The sequence below is a fragment of the Myotis lucifugus genome, unplaced genomic scaffold, assembly GCF_000147115.1.
Source record: "Myotis lucifugus unplaced genomic scaffold, Myoluc2.0 scaffold_341, whole genome shotgun sequence".
Classification (NCBI taxonomy): Eukaryota; Metazoa; Chordata; class Mammalia; order Chiroptera; family Vespertilionidae; genus Myotis; species Myotis lucifugus.
The window spans coordinates 473873-491361 of NW_005871389.1; the positions used below are offsets into that span (position 1 = coordinate 473873).

The 17489-nt window shown below is 55.4% G+C and overlaps 4 protein-coding genes across 7 annotated transcripts in view; 2 read left to right on the forward strand and 2 right to left on the reverse strand.

Annotated features, from left to right (window-relative positions):
• Positions 1-494: 494 nt before the first annotated feature.
• NDUFA11 (NADH:ubiquinone oxidoreductase subunit A11) lies at positions 495-7210 on the reverse strand. Its single transcript, XM_006101098.3, has 4 exons — positions 7038-7210; positions 2782-2874; positions 2532-2654; positions 495-674 (listed from the first exon to the last, which is right to left on the reverse strand). The coding sequence occupies exons 1-4, from the start codon at positions 7129-7131 to the stop codon at positions 562-564; spliced, it is 423 nt and encodes a 140-aa protein (XP_006101160.1). The 5' UTR covers positions 7132-7210; the 3' UTR covers positions 495-561.
• Positions 7211-7719: 509 nt separating this feature from the next.
• VMAC (vimentin type intermediate filament associated coiled-coil protein) lies at positions 7720-11578 on the forward strand. The gene is made up of 2 exons (XM_006101099.3): positions 7720-8420; positions 10064-11578. The coding sequence occupies exons 1-2, from the start codon at positions 8230-8232 to the stop codon at positions 10380-10382; spliced, it is 510 nt and encodes a 169-aa protein (XP_006101161.1). The 5' UTR covers positions 7720-8229; the 3' UTR covers positions 10383-11578.
• A 1832-nt stretch (positions 11579-13410) lies between these two features.
• Positions 13411-15026, forward strand: CAPS (calcyphosine). 3 transcript variants are annotated; one of them, XM_006101102.3, is made up of 4 exons: positions 13411-14060; positions 14135-14312; positions 14519-14725; positions 14801-15026. In XM_006101102.3, exons 1-4 carry the CDS (start codon positions 13909-13911, stop codon positions 14900-14902), a joined length of 639 nt encoding a protein of 212 aa, XP_006101164.1. In that variant the 5' UTR covers positions 13411-13908; the 3' UTR covers positions 14903-15026. The 3 variants fall into 3 exon arrangements, with proteins under 3 accessions (XP_006101164.1, XP_006101163.1, XP_006101162.1); XM_006101101.3 differs by having other exon boundaries at positions 13411-13877; positions 13954-14060; positions 14519-15026; XM_006101100.3 differs by having other exon boundaries at positions 14519-15026.
• Positions 15027-15401: 375 nt separating this feature from the next.
• RANBP3 (RAN binding protein 3) overlaps positions 15402-17489 on the reverse strand; it is a 61570-nt gene continuing 59482 nt past the window's right edge. For both annotated transcript variants that reach the window (XM_023764643.1, XM_023764642.1), the window contains 2 exons: positions 17153-17336; positions 15402-16983 (listed from right to left, as the gene is read on the reverse strand). In XM_023764643.1, coding sequence (XP_023620411.1) covers positions 16940-16983; positions 17153-17336 — 228 coding nt within the window. In that variant the 3' untranslated portion in view covers positions 15402-16939. The remainder of the gene's footprint in view (positions 16984-17152; positions 17337-17489) is intronic.

Below are 17489 nucleotides of genomic sequence, written 5' to 3' on the forward strand. Positions count from 1 at the left end.
TGACAGGTGGCGGCCGGTGAGGATCTCAAGTCTCCTCTTGTTGCTGCCAGGGGCCCCTGCCCTGCAGGCTCTCAGTGGCCTGTCACCCACCTGTCAGATGGGGACAAGGCTCTGGGGCAGGCCATCTGGGGCTCTCTGCTCCAATGCCCAGGAATTTGGAGTCGGGCTGTGCGTGGGCCGTGGGCGTGTTTTCCGCATGCTGTTGGCTTTGGGGGGAGGCCCAGACAGAGGATGGTCTGTGACCTGCAGGGGAGCAGCAGGAAGGGCTGTGGGCGGCTGTCCCAGCTCCCACTCACAGGTTCCTGCCCCCCGACACCCGCTCCCTGCTTCAAGGCCAGTTGGTGCCTCTGGCTCAGTGGGGAACAAATCCAGGTGCCTCATCTCCTGCTCCCATCCTGCTTCCTCCCAAATCCACCCCGAGGCTCCCTAGCTGGCGCTGGCCTGTCACTCTCACCCCGGAGAGCAGGGGAGGAGAAAAGGAAGACACACACACACAAATATACATCAAATTTAATTTTAGGGGCATTTCCATCTGCTCAAGGTTGAGGGAGGTGGTGGGACTCACACCTTGGGCTCTGGGAACATCTCCCAGCCCTCCAGCTGGCCCATCTTGACCAAGGCGGCTGCTATGCCCATGTACACGCAGGATGCAGCGCCGATCCCGTAGCTGTGAGCTGCGAGGGTGGAGAGGGTGGTGTCAGGGACTGTGGGGCCTGCCCATGCCCACCCTGGCAGGAACTCCTCCCTCGAGGGATTAAGTCACTTAACCCTCTGACTTTGAAGGTGTGTGTGAAAACTGAGGCAGAGAGAGAGGCAGGAATACAAGCTGTCAAGATAGGAGAGGGGCAAGGGTAGGGGTTGCTGGGCAGATGTCGCACTGGGGACATCTTGAGTACCGGTACCAGGCTCCCTGTCTACCCCGCAGTTTGTGAACCAAGGAGCAGATTGCAACCGATGGCCTGAAAGCTGCCGCCAAGGATGGGGTTCTGCTTGCTCTGTGTGGGGCTCACACCCCTTCACAGGCTTGGGGGAGCATGCCAAACCCAGACCTCACCCAAGGTCTCAAAGCAAAGGCAGGCTCAGCCCAGATGGCTCAGTGCTTGAGAGTTGACCTATGAACCAGGAAGTCATAGTTGGATTCCTGGTCAGGGCACATGTCTGGGTTGTGGGTCAATCCCCAGTAGGGGGTGTACAGGAGGCAGCCCACCAATGATTCTCTCTAATCACTGATGTTTCTCTCTCCCCCTCTCCCTTCCTTCTGAAATTAATACAAATATATTTTTTAAAAATGCCCTAACTGGTTTGGCTCAGTGGATAGAGCATCGGCCTGCAGACGGAAGGGTCTCAGGTTCGATTCTGGTCAAGGGCATGTACTATAGTTGCGGGCACATCCCCAGTGGGGAGCGTGAAGGAGGCAGCTGATCGATGTTTCTCTCTCATTGATGTTTCTAACTCTCTATCCCTCTCCCTTCCTCTCTGTAAAAAAAATCATTAAAATATACTTTTAAAAAAAATAAAGGCAAAAGCAGGATAGTGTGGGCTTCCCCCTCTGTGGTGCCCTCCCTCTCTGCTGGCTGGCACCTTCCGCTGACACTCCCAGCCTGCTGGGCCAGGGCAGTTGATCTTCGTGTGGCCTCTGGGGCTGTGGGAGCTGAGGCGGCCAGTGTTCTGGGGCTGCCTAAATCACTGTGCCTGACAGGTGGCGGCCGGTGAGGATCTCAAGTCTCCTCTTGTTGCTGCCAGGGGCCCCTGCCCTGCAGGCTCTCAGTGGCCTGTCACCCACCTGTCAGATGGGGACAAGGCTCTGGGGCAGGCCATCTGGGGCTCTCTGCTCCAATGCCCAGGAATTTGGAGTTGGGCTGTGTGTGGGCCGTGCTCCGTTCAGGGGGCTCCACCATGCCAGGCTGGCCTGGGCTAGACCCCATCCACCAGGGAGGCATGCTCTGCTGGATCCCAGGTGACCTCAGGCCACCTCAGCCGCCTCCCTGAGCCTTAGTCCTTACATCTGTAAAGTGGGGATGTAGTACAAGAACCAGCACCACCTTCTTCGTGCTTATAGGCTGGTGGCGGAAACAGGCAGTGACCTCAAATTCTCTGACAAAGTGCAACCAAGGAGTGAAATATGGAGTGAGGGTAGTAGGGGTCTGAGATCATACACAGAGAAGTTGGTGAGAGAGAGAGCTATGCTGACATCTGGAGGAAGGACATTCAAGGAGAGAACAGCCTGTGCAAAGGCCCTGGGGCAGGACGGTGCCTGGCGTGTTGGAGGAACACGGAGGAGGCTGTATGGCTGCAGCAGAATGAGCAAGGGGCAGAAAGGGAGGAGGGAAGCACTTGGTGAGGTGGGATACAGTAGGTGCTTAAGCAGCAGCAGGTGTTACTATTATTGAACTGGCTGGTGACTAGAGCACTGGGAGCTTTCATGGCGACTGCCCCCTCCTCTACACAGCCAGCCCTGCCTGGTCCCCGGTCAGGGGTGGAACGCAGAGGGAGGAGGCTCAGTGGAGGGCAGGGTTGGGGAGCTCACTCACTGCGTGCTCCCAGGGTCAGGCCTCCAGCGCAGCCTCCAATGAAGTAGTTCAGGGGGTCGTCGGGCTTCTGTCGGACCTGGGCACTGACGCAGGAGGCAATGCCAAATACGGCACCAATGGCAGCTGTGGGGCAAATAGGAAAGGGCGGGCACCGAGTCAGGGGCCTGGAGGGGCAGGACTGCCAGGCCAGTGCCAGAGGGGACACTGAGAAGTAAGATGTCCCCCCCCTCCCCACACACCGTTTGCTCACCTGCAGTAAATGTGTACCGTCCTGTCCTGGCCACTCCCTCCAGGAAGGAGTCAGGGGGCTTGAGTGCGATGCTGTAGGCGGAGGTGATCAGGCCTGCAGGATGAGAGGGGTAAGGTGGCTCAGACTTGGGCCTCTGCACTGAGGAGTGGCCCTGGCTGGGGAGCAGGCCCCTCTGTCACCTGATAAACCTCTCCCTTGGTCCCCACTGTGCCCCCTAAGGTATCTCAGTTGGGATGGGAATCCAGGTCTGCTGCTGCAAAGCCTGGACTCTCACCCCACCTTCAGCCCCCAGGCCTCCCCACTAAGGCCTAATCAAGCCTGCAGAAGGCCTGCCAGGATCCCCATCACCCTCATGGGCCCACCGCAGGGCACCAGCCCAGTACACAGAGGACAGGACCTCCACAGCCAGGCTACTCCCTAGCCTTGAGTGCAGGCATAGCCGTCACAGCAGCACTCCGAGCCCCTGGCACCTGGGTTCCTCTCCCATCAAGGGCTCTATTCTCCTGTGGGACCTGGGGCTCCATGGCCTAATCCTCCTTGGCAGAGGCTTGGCTCCTGGGGCTGCCAATGCCTCCTTGTTGCCACCCAGGTCCCCCTCCCCACTGGCAGCTCCAGCCTGGGCCTGTCCCTCACACTTGGCTGGTTGGGTGGATGCCCATATCCACTTGGCCTCGCCACTGCCATCAGCTTTTCTATCTCTGCCTTTCCATCTCTGCCGTCGGCCTGACCACCCTGCCCCTGACCTTGGCCTTTGATGCATGAGGGACCCGAGTGGGGGCTGGGTCTGCTGCTGAGTGCCAGGTGGGTGGCAAGGACCAAGGTGAAGCATCCTGAGTGATCACTGATCTGGGCTGGTATGTGGGTTTGGGGTACGGCTGGGGCAGACGAGGGCCCACCTGGCTGGCTGCTTGTCACCAGAACAGCCCATCACGGGTTCCCCATCCTCCAGCTGACCCTGCTCAGGGCAACAACACACCCCTCCTCTCCCTACAGACCCCCCAGTGTTGCCTAGTTCAGGCACATCTTGAGGCAAGCTCATTTCATTGCAGACAAGAGAACTGTCACCTGCTGGGTGGCTGCACTTGCCCTCCTCGGGACCCAAGGGGCTCAGTACCCTTCTATCTGTTGCTTCCTGGGAGGGAAGGGGCGGCAGAGAGGCGGAGTGACTTGCCTGAGGTCATTAAGCAGAGCAGACTGCAAGCGGGATGATTCTGACCCTGGGGCCACGGTCTACCCCTCACGGCAGCCCCGGGCAGTAGGCTTCACCTGCTTCTCAGGACCCACCCATGGGACCTCTAGGCTGAGTACCCCACCCTAGCCTGGGCTGGGATGCAGCTCACTGGTGCTGCTGTGGTCTCTTTAAAGACTTATTTGGTGGGGCCTCCAAGTCCTGTCTGGGACCTGTGAGTCTTGGTCTCAGGAGCTGGGCCGGGAACAAGGATCTTAGGCTGCCCTGAAGGGGAACCCCTTACAAGATTCAGTGATGTCCCCAAACCCAGCCATGCAGTGAGCCCTGGGGGGCACCTTACCAACCCCATCACGTATGCCTGTGGTCCTGGCCATGATGGACACACAGTGTGCCCCTACCATCCTGCATGCCCTGAGAAGTCCTTGAACTGGGAGCAAGTGACCTGAGAGCCCCCTGATTGTCCCAGGGTCAAGACTGCTCCACCCCAACTGTCCCGAAGCAATCATCCAGCATGGTGGCCTTACACAGCCCACCTCTCCAGGAGCTTGCTCAATTCCTCAGATGCTGCGACCCCCAGCACACAAGGATCTCTGACTCACACCTTTCCAATCCTTCAGTCTGCTCTGGGCTTCTTCTCTGTCTCCCATAGTGGCCTCCGGACACAGTGCACATTTGTTCATTCATTAATTTACAGTTACTGTGTGCCATCAATCATTCATTCACTCAGTTACTATACACCCACATCCACCCATTCATTCAATTACTCAGGACCCTGGTTCATTTATTCACTCACAAATAGTTACTGTACCCACAACCATCATTCAAAAATTCATTCACTCACATAGTCACTATGTGCCCTGATTGATTGATTGATTGATTGATTGATTCATTCATTCATTCATTCACAGTTACTGTCTTCCTTCATTCCTTCAAAAAGTTATGGCGTGTCTACAAGGTGCTGGGCTCTGCTGACCGTAGGGCTCCCTCCAGGGGCTCACCAGCCCAGGGAAGCGAAACATGAAACCAGTCCTCTTGTGAGGGCTGAGGGGAGGTAGGGAATGAGGGAGTGGGTAGGTGAGGGAGGATCCAGAAGTCAAGTTGAATGGTGTTTGCCAGTGAGAGCACACATGTACACTCCCACTCACACACACCAGCATTAATGTCTTTCTCGATTTCAAAATCCCCTAAAGCAGCGATTTTCAACCGGTACGCCGTGGCACACTCGTGTGCTGAAAGAGTTTCTAAAATATGTATTACCTGACAACTTAATCAGGGCACTGAGCTCTTTTCCCTTAGATTGTCAAAGAAATAAAATGACAACAGCCAACACAGCAATTAACTCGGTTCATATAGATTTGCGGTGGAGTGCGGGAAACGTGTAAACTCGGGCCGATTGTAACTGCGTATTACCAAATATTTGTTTGTAATCCACCCTTTTGGTGGATGGAACAAAACCAAAAGACAGAGCCATCTTATATTTTGGCGGGAAATTCACCAGCACTCCAAGTGTTAATCAGGGCACTGAGCTCTTTTCCCTTAGACTGTCAAAGAAATAAAATGACAACAGCCAACACAGCAATAGCCATCTGGTGTCAATGAATCAAAATTACACCTATTTTTTTTTTTTGTCAGATAGGCAAAGATTATATTTTCTGTTATGCTGCAGAATTTTAGTAATTAGTTTATGTGTGCCATGAGATGAAAAAGGTTGAAATCACTGCCCTAAAGCATCTTCTCCTTGAAAGCCCCACCCTCCTGGGCTTTAATTTCCTGACACAATCAGGACCTTCCAGGCATTCACCAGTGTCAGCATCTCCCCATAAGCACGCAGTGAGCCAATCCCACACTGTGCAGCCCTCCAGGGCTCCCATAGGGATCCCACCACATGCCCTAAACTGTTCCAATAACTTGCCATTCAAGTAGACTATATAACCCACCCCTGGGACCCACCCTCCATAAGGACCCAGTGCACACACTCCTTGCCCCAGGCACCCCCAGAAGATCAGCAGACCTGGATATGCCGCCTGGCTTCAAAAGACCCCGGGGCAGTTAATACACCTCTTCAACCTTCAGTTTCCACCTCTGAGAAATGGAGATAATGGTCTCACTAAATATGCAGATAATGATGGGGATTATTAGATCTATCCTAATGCAAATGCCTCCCAGTGTTCTCAACTTCTGCTGTGCCCAGTTTCAGGAGCTGGAGATACAAAGGTGGCCAAAACCACCACATCTACGTCTCAGGGAGACTAGAATAAAGGGGTGAGACTCGGGGGTCTCGCCTGCAGGGGAACGCCAGTGCTGTGGGTCCCCTCACACCCCAAGGCTTTCCTCTCAGTGGCCCTGACTCACTTCACCTATGATCTCCTCCGCACTCCTAGGATCCCTCTGGTGGCCCCAATAAAACTTCAGATGTCCCTGACCACACAACTGTCCTGAACCCTAAAAAGACCCCATCCCAGTCCAGAACTTTCTCAAATCTTCTGTACCCCACTCAGACATCCCAATAATAACCCATTACCCCCCCCCCCAATAATCTCAACATTACCCCGTTAGAAAGTCTCCTGATCCTCCGGCTCCTTTGACCTCGATAATGGCCCTGTCTCACTCCACGTCTTCCAAAGAGCCTGTGTCACTTCAACAATAACCCCCAAACCCCGGAACCCAGGGATCACTCTGACAATCCCAGTAACCAGCCTGTGACACGTACCACAACCTCCTGGTGCCCTCCAATCCTGCTAGACCCCACCCCGCAAACGTCTCTCTCACGAGTTCCCCATGACCGCCCGGGACACCCCGTCGAGGATGACGTACTACCCCGCGACATTCCCAGCCCGGATGTGACCCCTTGGACAGCCCCCACCGGCCCTACGGCCTCCCCGCGCCCTCTGAATTAGTCCGACACCCCACAAAGTCTATCTCGTACAGGGTATCCCCAGACACGCTGAGGAAAACCATATGCCACCCCGAGAGACCCACAGTCCCCCAGGCCACCCTCGGACAGCCCCCAGTGACCCTCTGACCTCCCTGCACCCTCCGCCCCCGGGCCCGGCCAGTCGGTGCTCACCAACGGCGCCAGTGATACTAGTGCTGGCGTAGGCCTTGCGGTGACACTCGGTGCCGTCAGGGATGTCCCAGTACCGCTGCATAAGACGCGCCATGGCTGCGACCCCGAGCGCCGCACTACACGGCCGGCACTACCCAGGGCCAAGGGCAGCCGCCGCTCGCTATCGCGAGACTTCCGGGGAGGCGCGCGCAGCACCCCTGGCGGACAGGCCCGCAACAAGCATGCAACTTTATTGAGTGCCGCGGCCACGGACACGGGCTGCGCGCACGCGCCGAGTTCGGGACTGGCGTAGAGGAAGAGCTTGTGCTCCTCCAGCAGATTTCTGGAGGGGAAAGGTGAGGCCAACCAGGATCAGTGAGGTCAGATCTCGCTATTTCTAGCTCAGCAGGCCCTAGGTTAGGAATGGTCTGACTCCCGGAGGTGGGACCTAACATAGGGGCTGGACTATGAAAGGTGAGGCCAACCAGGATCAGTGAGGTCAGATCTCGCTATTTCTAGCTCAGCAGGCCCTAGGTTAGGAATGGGGCGTGGCCAGGATCAAGGGCGGGGCTTGACGGGAAAGTGACCAACCCTAGTACTGAGATCCTAGAAGGACATGGCCTGTGCCCAGCTTGCGGCTGGTCCAAGACCTGTGCCGGATGAAGTACGCATTACGCTTGCTTGACGGGAAAGTGACCAACCCTAGTACTGAGATCCTAGAAGGACATGGCCTGTGCCCAGCTTGCGGCTGGTCCAAGACCTGTGCCGGATGAAGTATGCATTACGCTTGGGGACGTGGCAAGGACCATAGACAGAACCTGTAGGGGACTTGACCAATCCGGAGCTGTACGATTGCCTAAGGGGCGTGGACGTGCCAATCAAGTGTATCTGAAAGAAGAGCAACCGATTCCCGGAACGTGGTCACACTTGCTCGGTCGCGGAATCCGGACCAATCCTGGTGTTACCTCCTGAGCAGAGGAACCAATCCCATTGCCAGAGCCTGAATGGGGCGTGCCGCCGGAGAACAGGCCCGGGCCAGGGGCGGGGTTCCGAGGTTCCGGAACCAATCAGGGTGTTGGAGCTTGAGGAGGCAGTCGGCTGCGGCCAATCGCCCCGTGGTCCTGCGTGGGCCTTTGGGGCGTGATCCATCCGGGGGCGACACGGGTTCCAGGCAGCCCAGGGGCGTGGCCGGGCCTGGACCACCGCTGGGGCCATGTCCGCGCCGCCGCCCCTGCAGATCCGCGAGGCGAACGCGCACCTGGCGGCCGTACACCGGCGCGCCGCGGAGCTGGAGGCGCGGCTGAACGCGGCGGAGCGCACGGTGCGCTCCCAGGCCGAGCGCCTGGCCCACCACGACGAGCAGCTGCGCGCTGCCCTGGACGAACTGGGCCGCGCCAAGGACCGGTGAGGCCCGGGGCCCGCCCGGTGAACTTCTAGGTCGGAGGTGGGCGGAGGCGGAGTCGAGATTGGAAGGGAGCGCTGGCAGGGGAACCGAATTCATTCACTGGAGGCTGTACTACCGGAGGGGTTGAAAAAACAAACACCAAAACATTTGACTTAGTCATCAGCATGTAAAGAAATGTCACACAAGTGTGTGGAGTTTTTAACTTAAAAGTTTCCCACAAAGTAAAAGCAGCTGGTACTGAATGGTGCAGAGTCTACCGACTTCTTTGAGCAGATTTTGGGAGCCATGGCAGGTTCTTGAACAGAAGAGGATGTGATCTATCAGAAATTTGTGTTTTGTTTTGTTTTTTGCTAATCCTCACCCAGGGATATTTTCCCATTTATTTTTAGAGAGAATGGAAGGGAAGGGGGAGACACAGAGGAACATCAATGTGAGAGACATATCGACTGGTTTCCTCCCTCAGGTGCCCCAATGGGGCTCCAGCCTGCAACCAAGATATGTGCCCTTGACTTTGGCTGGAATTGAACCCAGGACCTGTTAGTCCGAGGGCCAATCCTCTATCCACTGAGCCAAATCAGCTACAGCTACCAGAAGGTTTTTGGTTTTTTTTAAATATATTTTTATTGATTTCAGAGAGGGAGAGGGAGGAATAGAAACATCAATGAGAGAGAAGCATTGATTGGCTGCCTCCTGCACGCCCCCTACTGGGGATCAAGCCCACAACCCGGGCATGTGCCCTTAACCAGAATTGAACCCGGGACCCTTCAGTCTGCAGGCCCATGCTCTATCCACTGAGCCAAACCAGCTAGGACTATCAGAAGTTTTTGAAGAGTCCCTCTAGCACCTGAGAATTGAAAGGGATGAGACAAGTGCACAGGGGAGATACTGGGGCCCAGGTGAGAAACAATTCAGAGCTGGATGGATTAATTCATCTTTACTAAGCCACCTACTATGTGCCAGACACTGTGCTGGGTATTAGGGCACATCTACACAGCTCTGCCCTTAGGCAGACACATCACTAGGTAGTTACAACATGGGATGATCAGAGGTTGTGATGGAGGTGCACACATGGTTCTGAGGGGATCCAGAGGGAATGCTTCCTAGAGGAAGAGCCAACTAAGCTGAACAACAAATAGGAAAAGATGTAGGGAAAGAGGTAACTGCAGGAAGAGCTAGGAGGAGACATGAGTTTATTCAGGCTGGGTGGCTTAAACAATAGACATTTATCACTGTTCTGGAGGCTGCAAAGTCCAAGATCAAAGTACCGGCAAATTCAGTTCCTGGTGAGGACTTCTTGGTCATCTCATTGTGTCCTCACAGAGAGGGAGAAGGCGAGGGAGAGAGCTGTCTGGTCTCTCTCCTTATAAGAGCACTAATTCCATCACGAGGATCCTACCCTCATGACCTCATCTAACCTTAGCTTCCAAAGGCCCCCACCTTCAAATATCACACTGGAATGTAGGGATTCAACTTATGAACTTGGGAAGGACATAACGGTTCAGTCCTTAAGGGGAGGCCGTGAGGCAGTGGTGAGGAATATGGCCTTTATCCTGATGGTGGGGAGCCTGAGATCAGAAGGGAGAGGAGCATCTGCTCTCTGGTCCTTCAGTACTGTTACTACCGAGTTCTGTCTTCCTGCCAGCGAGATCGCCGCTCTGCAGGAGCAGCTGCTGACCTCCGAGGCCACTGTCCACAGCCTGCAGGCGGCCGTGCACCAGAGGGACAAGCTCATCAGGCAGCTGCAGCCCCGGGCCGAGCTGCTGCAGGACATATGCCGCCAGCGACCACCCCTGGCTGGGCTGCTGGCAGCCCTTGCTGAGGCCGAGCGCCTGGGTCCCCTACCAGCCAGTGACCCTGGCCACCCACTCTCTGGTGCACCCAGTTTGCTCCTTGCCAACAACACTGAGGAGGAAGGGGACAGGGACCACCTCCAGCCAGCAGTGTTTGGGACCACTGTGTGAGTCCCAGAGCACAGATTCCAGAATGGAGACAGAGGGTGCCTGTGGAGACTTTTCCACTGCTGTGGGGGTACTTAAGGGTGGGGGTGTCACCAGTGTCCCAGGGGGAACCCCATGGCAGAGCCATAGTACTTTCTAAGCATCAGACCTGCTAAAAAGTCAAATGGTCAGCCTGCAGGCAAATGAAAATGTTTAGCCCAAATTTTTTTAAAAACAAAACCTTGAATCAATTATCCTTATTGAAAAATTGGCAACATTTACACACAAAAACCTGGATTTCTGGCTTTAGACTTGCCCATGCCTGCCTGGAACTGAACCCAGAATACCCTCTTTAATTAGCTCCTTCACCTCTCTTAGGGCCAGATGTCCAGGCCCTGAAGCATGAGTTTGAGACCTCTGGTGGAGGCAGATGGCATCAAGTTCCAGGTTATTAGACTGTTTCTTCTCCCCTTTTCCCTGTCCAGATTTTCTTTTATCCTGAAGCATCCTTCATCCCAGGATAGAGCTTTTTCTTACTCCATCTCAAACCAGAATTATTTTTATTATTTTCCAACTCAAGGACATACCTATTGATGTTCTAGAGAGAGGAGAAGGGAGACAGCAAAATACCAATGTGAGAGAAAAACATCAATCGGTTTTCCCGTACACACCCTGACTGGGGATCGAACCCACAACCTAGGTATGTGCTGAGGGGAATTAAACCCGCAACTTTTTGGTGCATGGGACAATGCTCTAGTCGAGCCACATGGCCCCCAGACTAGAATTAAGAGCTTCACGCTTCATGCTATTTTGTATTAATTATTTTGAAGACAGATCCTAGACACCCCACCCCCCCGCCCCCAACTCTGTCCTTCCCTCAACCTTTAACTCAGAAGGCAGTGCGTGTAGGGCTTGTGCGATGCTGGCAGCCAGGCTGTGCTGTCCTAGAAAACTCAGGCCTCCCTTAACCTTTTCTTGATAACGTGCTGCCTCAAGGCCTTTACACTGGCTGCTCCCTCTGCCTAGAATGCTCTTCCCCCAGGTGTCACATGACAGGTTCCTTGTCACTTAGGTCTTTACTCAAATTTCACCTCCTCAGAAAGGCCTTCCCTGACTACCTGAAGTCATTCCTCCCCACCCCCTGCCATTACCATTGCATTTCTTTTTTCTTTAAAAATATATTTTTATTGATTTCAGAGAGGAAGGAAGAGGGAGAGGAGAGAGAGAAACATCAATGATGAGAGAATCATTGATTGGCTGCCTCATGCACACCCCCTATTAGGGATTGAGCCCGAAACCTAGACATGTGCCCTTGACTGGAATCAAACCCGGACCCTTTAGTCCACAGGCCGAGCCTCTATCCACTGAGCCAAGTCTGCCAGGGCTATTTTTTCTTTATAGAAGCTCTTACCATCAGAGTGTAAGCTGCATGAAGGCAGGGCTTTTGTTCTACACTAATACCCCTGTAGGAACAGGATGGGTCTGTGGGTCCTGAAGGGAGTTGGGAGTCCCCAGCACTTCAGGTAAAACCCCTCCAGTCTAGCTTCTGTAGTAAGCAGCTGGTTCCTTTTTTATAGTCCCTAGAGAATCTATTTTTTAACTCCTTTTTTCTACACTGCCCTCTTGGCCAGAGCCATTCAGGGAGTTTTGCTTATCAAACCAGGGAACCTTGTGCTCTTCTCAGCCCAGCCTGCGCCATTCCCACCTCCTTACTCAGGAAACTGTCATACTGGGAACCGCTGTGGGGCAGGGCCTGTTCCAGTTAGAAAGGTTGGCACCCATCCCGTCCTCAGGATGGTGCCTGTTGTCTGCCTGGCATCTAACACTGACCCCTCAGCATATAACAATATCCCCATTTTCTCCTCTGGATGAATAAGAAAGGGGGACTGTTTGTATGAGGGAAGGCAGGCTGGGGCCTGTGTGAGCTCAAGAATAAACAGGTGATTTGTCAGCCTGGTCCTTCCTCATTTTTTCCAGGTGTGGGGGGCTGGAGAGGTGGCCACTGTGTGGTTCCTGGTCTAGGGTGGGGCCCTGCTGGGTGAGGGCTTGTTGCAGTCACAGGAGCTTGTACCACAGGCACTTTTACACACACAACAGTGTCTAATCTTTGTTTGCAGCCACCCCTACCCATTTTTGGAAGTTACTGTTGAAATTCTGATTCTCTTACAGATGTCAAACAGAACTATACTAACTGTGATTAGACTTTGCGTTTTCCATAGGGAAAAGACCGATGCAACACTCATTAAGAAACACAATGCAGTATTTCTCTGCCCAAAGCATGCCGGGCTGCAGCAAGCCACTGAGCTGTGACATCAGCTGTGGCTTGACTTGCAGCACTGGGTCAGGAATTCCTGACCACATACCATTGTGCAGAGAGCAAAGCCTGGAGGCCCCCAAAGGGGGACTCATTATTTTTTATTAATCCTATCTTTGAGAATATTTTTTCCATTGATTTTTTTTTCTTAGAGAGTAGAAGGGAGGGAGGGGGAAAGAAACATCGATGTGAAAGAGACATTGATTGGTTGCCCCCTGCACATGCCCCAACTGGGGCCAGGATGGAATCTGCAACCCAGGCATGTGCCCTTGACAGGTAATCGAACCCGTGACCCTTCGTTTCGTGGGCTGACTCTAACCACAGAGAAACACCAGCCAGGGCGAGGGCCCACATTTTAAGTCCTTGGGAATCCCAGTGTCCTTTTGGATCCTGCTGGTTGGTGTAATGCTCTGTTGGCAACGATGTCCAAAATCTGGATCGAAGGCCTTCTGTGATGGTGGCCTTGGTTCCTCTTGGATTATGTCAGGGGTCAGGACCACTTCTCTATTTGGTACCGCAGCCTCCTGGCTCACCAGCTTGTCACGAGCAAGCCCACCAAGTGATGTCTGAGAACTGAAAACCAACCACCAAAAGACCCATACAACAAAAACACCATGACTGGCCTCTCAATAACTACCAGGAACTTTGTCCAACTTAATTCTGCTGTGCCCTGGCTCAGCTAGCACTGGTCTCAGGACCTCCCATTGGACATGGGTTGGGCCGCCACCAGCCCTTTTAAACTCAAATCCCTCAGGAGCTTTGGCTGCTGCCCTGTGAAAAGGGATAGGGGTCAGTAAAGTCCAGAGAAGAGAGGGGCTCTGCCTCAGGTCCCATAGGAATTGGGCCTTGAGCCTCCCTCCATCCAGGACACGGTGGTCCTTGCAGACCTGTGGCCTGCCCCTCATTGTGGTCAGAAAGACTCCCACCTCCCACCCTGGTCTGGGCCTGGCTCTATCCCAGACCTGAGCATTGCAGGGTAGGGAGCAGCACAATGGGTGGATGGGGCTGCCAATGACAGCACTGCTCTGTCCCTCCTGGCCCTGCCATTTGGCACAGTCAGGGTTACAGCTGGGGCCCCTCCCAGTCTTCAGAGCCACTGTCCCTTAGCAACAATCCTACCGGGCAGAACGCACTGCCAACACAGAACAAACCAGGCAGGAGCCAGTGGAGTGGCCATCTGAGGACTCCAGGACAGACAAGGCCAGGTAAGTGAGTAGGGGGCACCCAGCTTGTAGCATGGCCAGCCGAGCAGGAAACCCACTTAACCTCTGTCTCATCCAGCTGCCCAGAGAACCTGAACCTAACATGGATACAGTGGACGCCACTGTGGAGAGGCTCCGGGAACAGTGCCTGTCCCGAGGGGCCTCTGGCATCCAGGGCCTAGCCAGGTGAGCTGTCCCCTCACCCGTTCCTGACCACTTGGCCCCAGGGATCACTCTCCAACTGTGGCCCTTGCCCCTAGGTTTTTCCGCCGCCTGGACCAGGACAGGAGCCGATCCCTGGATGCGAGGGAGCTTCAGCAGGGCTTGGCTGAGCTGGGGCTGGCGCTGGACATGGCTGAGGCAGAGGGTGTGTGCAGGCGATGGGACCGTGACGGCAGTGGGACGCTGGACCTGGAGGAGTTCCTGAGGGCACTCCGGGTAAGGCTGGGCTGACTGGGGGCAGGTCCCTTCACCCAGCTGTCTGGCGGGGGGAAGGGGTGTGCTGAGCTCTCAGTGGGATTCCCTGTGTCAGCAGACACCGGACACCCAGGAATTCATCACTAAGAGACTCAGGGATCCCCTGCGCTCTGCACTCTATGCCTGGAGGGGTTGGAGTCTCTTAGTCATCACTTGCCCTCCTTCAGCCCCCCATGTCCCAGGCCCGGGAGGCGGTCATTGCAGCTGCATTCTCCAAGCTGGACCGCAGTGGGGATGGTGTGGTGACCGTGGATGACCTTCGGGGGGTGTATAGCTGCCACGCCCACCCCAAGGTGCAGAGTGGGGAGTGGACTGAGGAGGAGGTGCTCCGCCGCTTCCTGGACAACTTTGATTCCTCTGAGAAGGACGGGCAGGTAGGTGCCTATGGGGTCTCCCTAGCTCCTCCTGCCCTAGATTTCCATCCCTACTTAGAACCTGTCTGCCCCCAGGTCACCCTGGCTGAATTCCAGGACTATTACAGTGGTGTGAGCGCTTCCATGGACACGGATGAGGAGTTTGTGGCCATGATGACCAGCGCCTGGCGACTGTGAGCAGCATGCACTCAGCTGGCACCACTGTAGCATAGGACTCCACCATGCCCCCCCCCCCCCCCCGAGTTTCCAGCTGGGCAGCCCCAGGGGTGGGGGCTGGAGGATTGAGGCTGCAGAACTGGTTGGACCAGGTCTGAGGCCGCCCCCCCCCCCTCCCGCATTAGGCCACTGTAGATGCCCACCCCCACCCGTCACCCTGTTCTGCTCAGTTAATCCTTGACTCTGTTAGAATTCCCATCCTGTCCCTCCTTCACGGTTCCTGGGAAGCCAGGAGGCCCCTGGATGTGATATGGGTGTGGGGAGGGAAGCAAATGGCTCTTCTATGAAGCTAGGCTCTGCACTGAAGTGGCAGGTGTTGGAAGGCGTGGAGTGTAGGGTAGGGGCCCAGGGCAGCAGGCAGGCCAGGCTACTGGAGGAGCCTTACCTTGGGAGGCAGAGGTCACTCCTGGCCAGGCCCTCGGGCTTCCTGAGGCCCCTGGGGCACACAGGAGGCCAGGGGTTTAGTTAAAAGTTTTAATGTAGTTCCCAAATACATTTCATATGACAATCTTACATAAATGTTCCAAAACACATGGGCATTATCTGGTTTTACTTGTCACTAGTTGACTAAGGCTTAAAGCAGAGAAATGTAGCCAGATCTGCTGGGGGTGGGAGGAGGGGTGGTGAGGGAAGGGCTTTGGTGTCTTCCCATGGCTCAGGCTGCAAACAGTCAACCCAAGGTGTGGGTGGCACAGCTATGGAGACCAGGCCTTCTCCCTATGAGTGGGCTGGATCATTTCTTCTAAAATCCCCCGGGGCCCTGTGAACAGGGACCTTCTTTGCAAGGGGGACGGTGCCCACCTGGGGTCTTGGCCTTCCCTGGGGTGGGCACAAGCACCAGCTCCCGTGTGTGCTGCGAGTGTTGGGACAGCAGTCTGTAGTCTGGAACCAGTCCCCTGCCACTCCTCAGAGGCCCTGCTTAGGGACCCCATCTGCCTGTTATGGAGGCCCCTGGCCCCGGATGGTCTTGGGGATGGTGACATCCAGGGCTGGGCAAGGAATGGCCAACAGTAGAAAGCAGGTGTGTGCCTGGGTGTCTGATGGTGGGTGACCCACGTGACGGGGACAAGCAAGAGGGGAGGGGCGCTATGCACATCCCCTTCTTTGTCAGCTCCTGTGGGAAGCAGTGGCCTGTCAGGTCCCCACTCTGGAAGGCACCCCATCCAATAGGGCCAGGTCTCCACACCAAGACATCACTCTCTGGGCAACGGGAATGGGTGAGAGGGGATCTAAGAAAGCAGCCCCCTCATACCCTCCTAGATCCAGTGACCCTTTTCTAGATAAGCTCTCTCTAGGTATGATGCCTACCCCTCAACACCCCTTCATAGCTTGGAGGAGCCCCAGGTGGGGAACAAGTGGGAGCCTTCAGAGCACCCCAAGCTCCCCAGTAAGGCCCCAGCACACAAGCCATGACCATAGGGAGAACGAGGACATTGGAGCTGTGCCTGCTCAATACGCAGGAGCATCTTAATCTAAGAAACCAAAAAAAAAAAAAAAAAAAAAAAAAAAGCGCCTTGGGGGAAAAGAAACCTAAAAACATATACCCCAAATCAGAAGGTGGGGAAGGGGAGATAAAGATAGTAGTTAGCAGAATATCCAGCAGGGCCAGTGTTTACACTTGTGGGCACAGACCTGGTAGCCTGGGCAGGTGGCAGAAACCCACAGGTATGGCGGCGGCATGAGAGGGGTGAAGAAACCAGGCATCCCAGTCCCAGTGAGAAGCCGTGACAAGTCTTAATGTGCCATTTCAATTCAAAGGAGGGAGGGAAGAAATGTTCTTTTTGTTTTGCTCATCAATATGATGAGGTCTCGTGTCCCAAACCACATTCAGGCAGTTCCCAAGTCTGCTTCTGAACGGGCCTTGCGGATCCGGACTGTGGCCAACCCAGCGGGGAGTGTGGTTCCCGGGGCCCGCACCTCGACGCAGCCGGAGAGGGGCAGGCGGGTGGGTGGACAGACGGACAAAGCAGCAGGCTCCTGGGTGGCCAGCTCCCGGCGCTATGTGCTCCCAGCTGTCTGCCCGTCCCCTTCGTTGTCAGCGCCTGTGGGAAGCAGTGGCCTCGCCATCAGGTCCCCACTCTGGAAGGCACCCCAGCCCCCGGGGTCAGGCTTCCACACCAAGATGTCACCCTCGGGCCAACGGCAATGGATGAGAGGGGATCTAGGAAACCAGCCCCCTTGCGCCCTCCAGGGCAGGGACTGCTGGCTCACCGCCTCCTGTGGCCCCTGACGGAGCTAGGACGTCGTCATCGTCACTGTCATCTTCATTGGATGGGGCCACACCAGGCTCGGGGGCAGGTGTTCTGGTCTCCTGTTCCTGCTCCACGCGGCTGCGCAGGGCCAGGATGCGGTGGTGCAGGGCGGCATATAGCTGGCCCGTGTCCTTGGAGCTGGCCTGGGGGAGGCAGAGGAAGTCCTGATTATGAGGCTTCATGGGGAAAGCGCTCCCTGGGCTCACAGCCCAAAGCTCCCAGAGCCCAGGGCCCATCCCTCCAAGTGCTCCCAGAGCCTGTGGTTGGGTCAGCCCTCAAGTGACAGTGGCATTCCT

Excerpts from the sequence above, each read along its gene's own strand:
- NDUFA11 (XM_006101098.3), bottom strand. The coding sequence starts at position 7,131 with ATGGCGCGTCTTATGCAGCGGTACTGGGACATCCCTGACGGCACCGAG. Across the intron at positions 2,655-2,781 it reads ACGGTACACATTTACTGCAG|CTGCCATTGGTGCCGTATTT; the intron begins GTGAGCAAACGG and ends TTTGCCCCACAG. Across the intron at positions 675-2,531 it reads CCTGACCCTGGGAGCACGCA|CTCACAGCTACGGGATCGGC; the intron begins GTGAGTGAGCTC and ends CCACCCTCGCAG.
- VMAC (XM_006101099.3), top strand. The coding sequence starts at position 8,230 with ATGTCCGCGCCGCCGCCCCTGCAGATCCGCGAGGCGAACGCGCACCTG. Across the intron at positions 8,421-10,063 it reads CTGGGCCGCGCCAAGGACCG|CGAGATCGCCGCTCTGCAGG; the intron begins GTGAGGCCCGGG and ends TCTTCCTGCCAG.
- CAPS (XM_006101100.3), top strand. The coding sequence starts at position 13,909 with ATGGCCAGCCGAGCAGGAAACCCACTTAACCTCTGTCTCATCCAGCTG. Across the intron at positions 14,061-14,134 it reads GGCATCCAGGGCCTAGCCAG|GTTTTTCCGCCGCCTGGACC; the intron begins GTGAGCTGTCCC and ends CCTTGCCCCTAG. Across the intron at positions 14,313-14,518 it reads AGTTCCTGAGGGCACTCCGG|CCCCCCATGTCCCAGGCCCG; the intron begins GTAAGGCTGGGC and ends GCCCTCCTTCAG.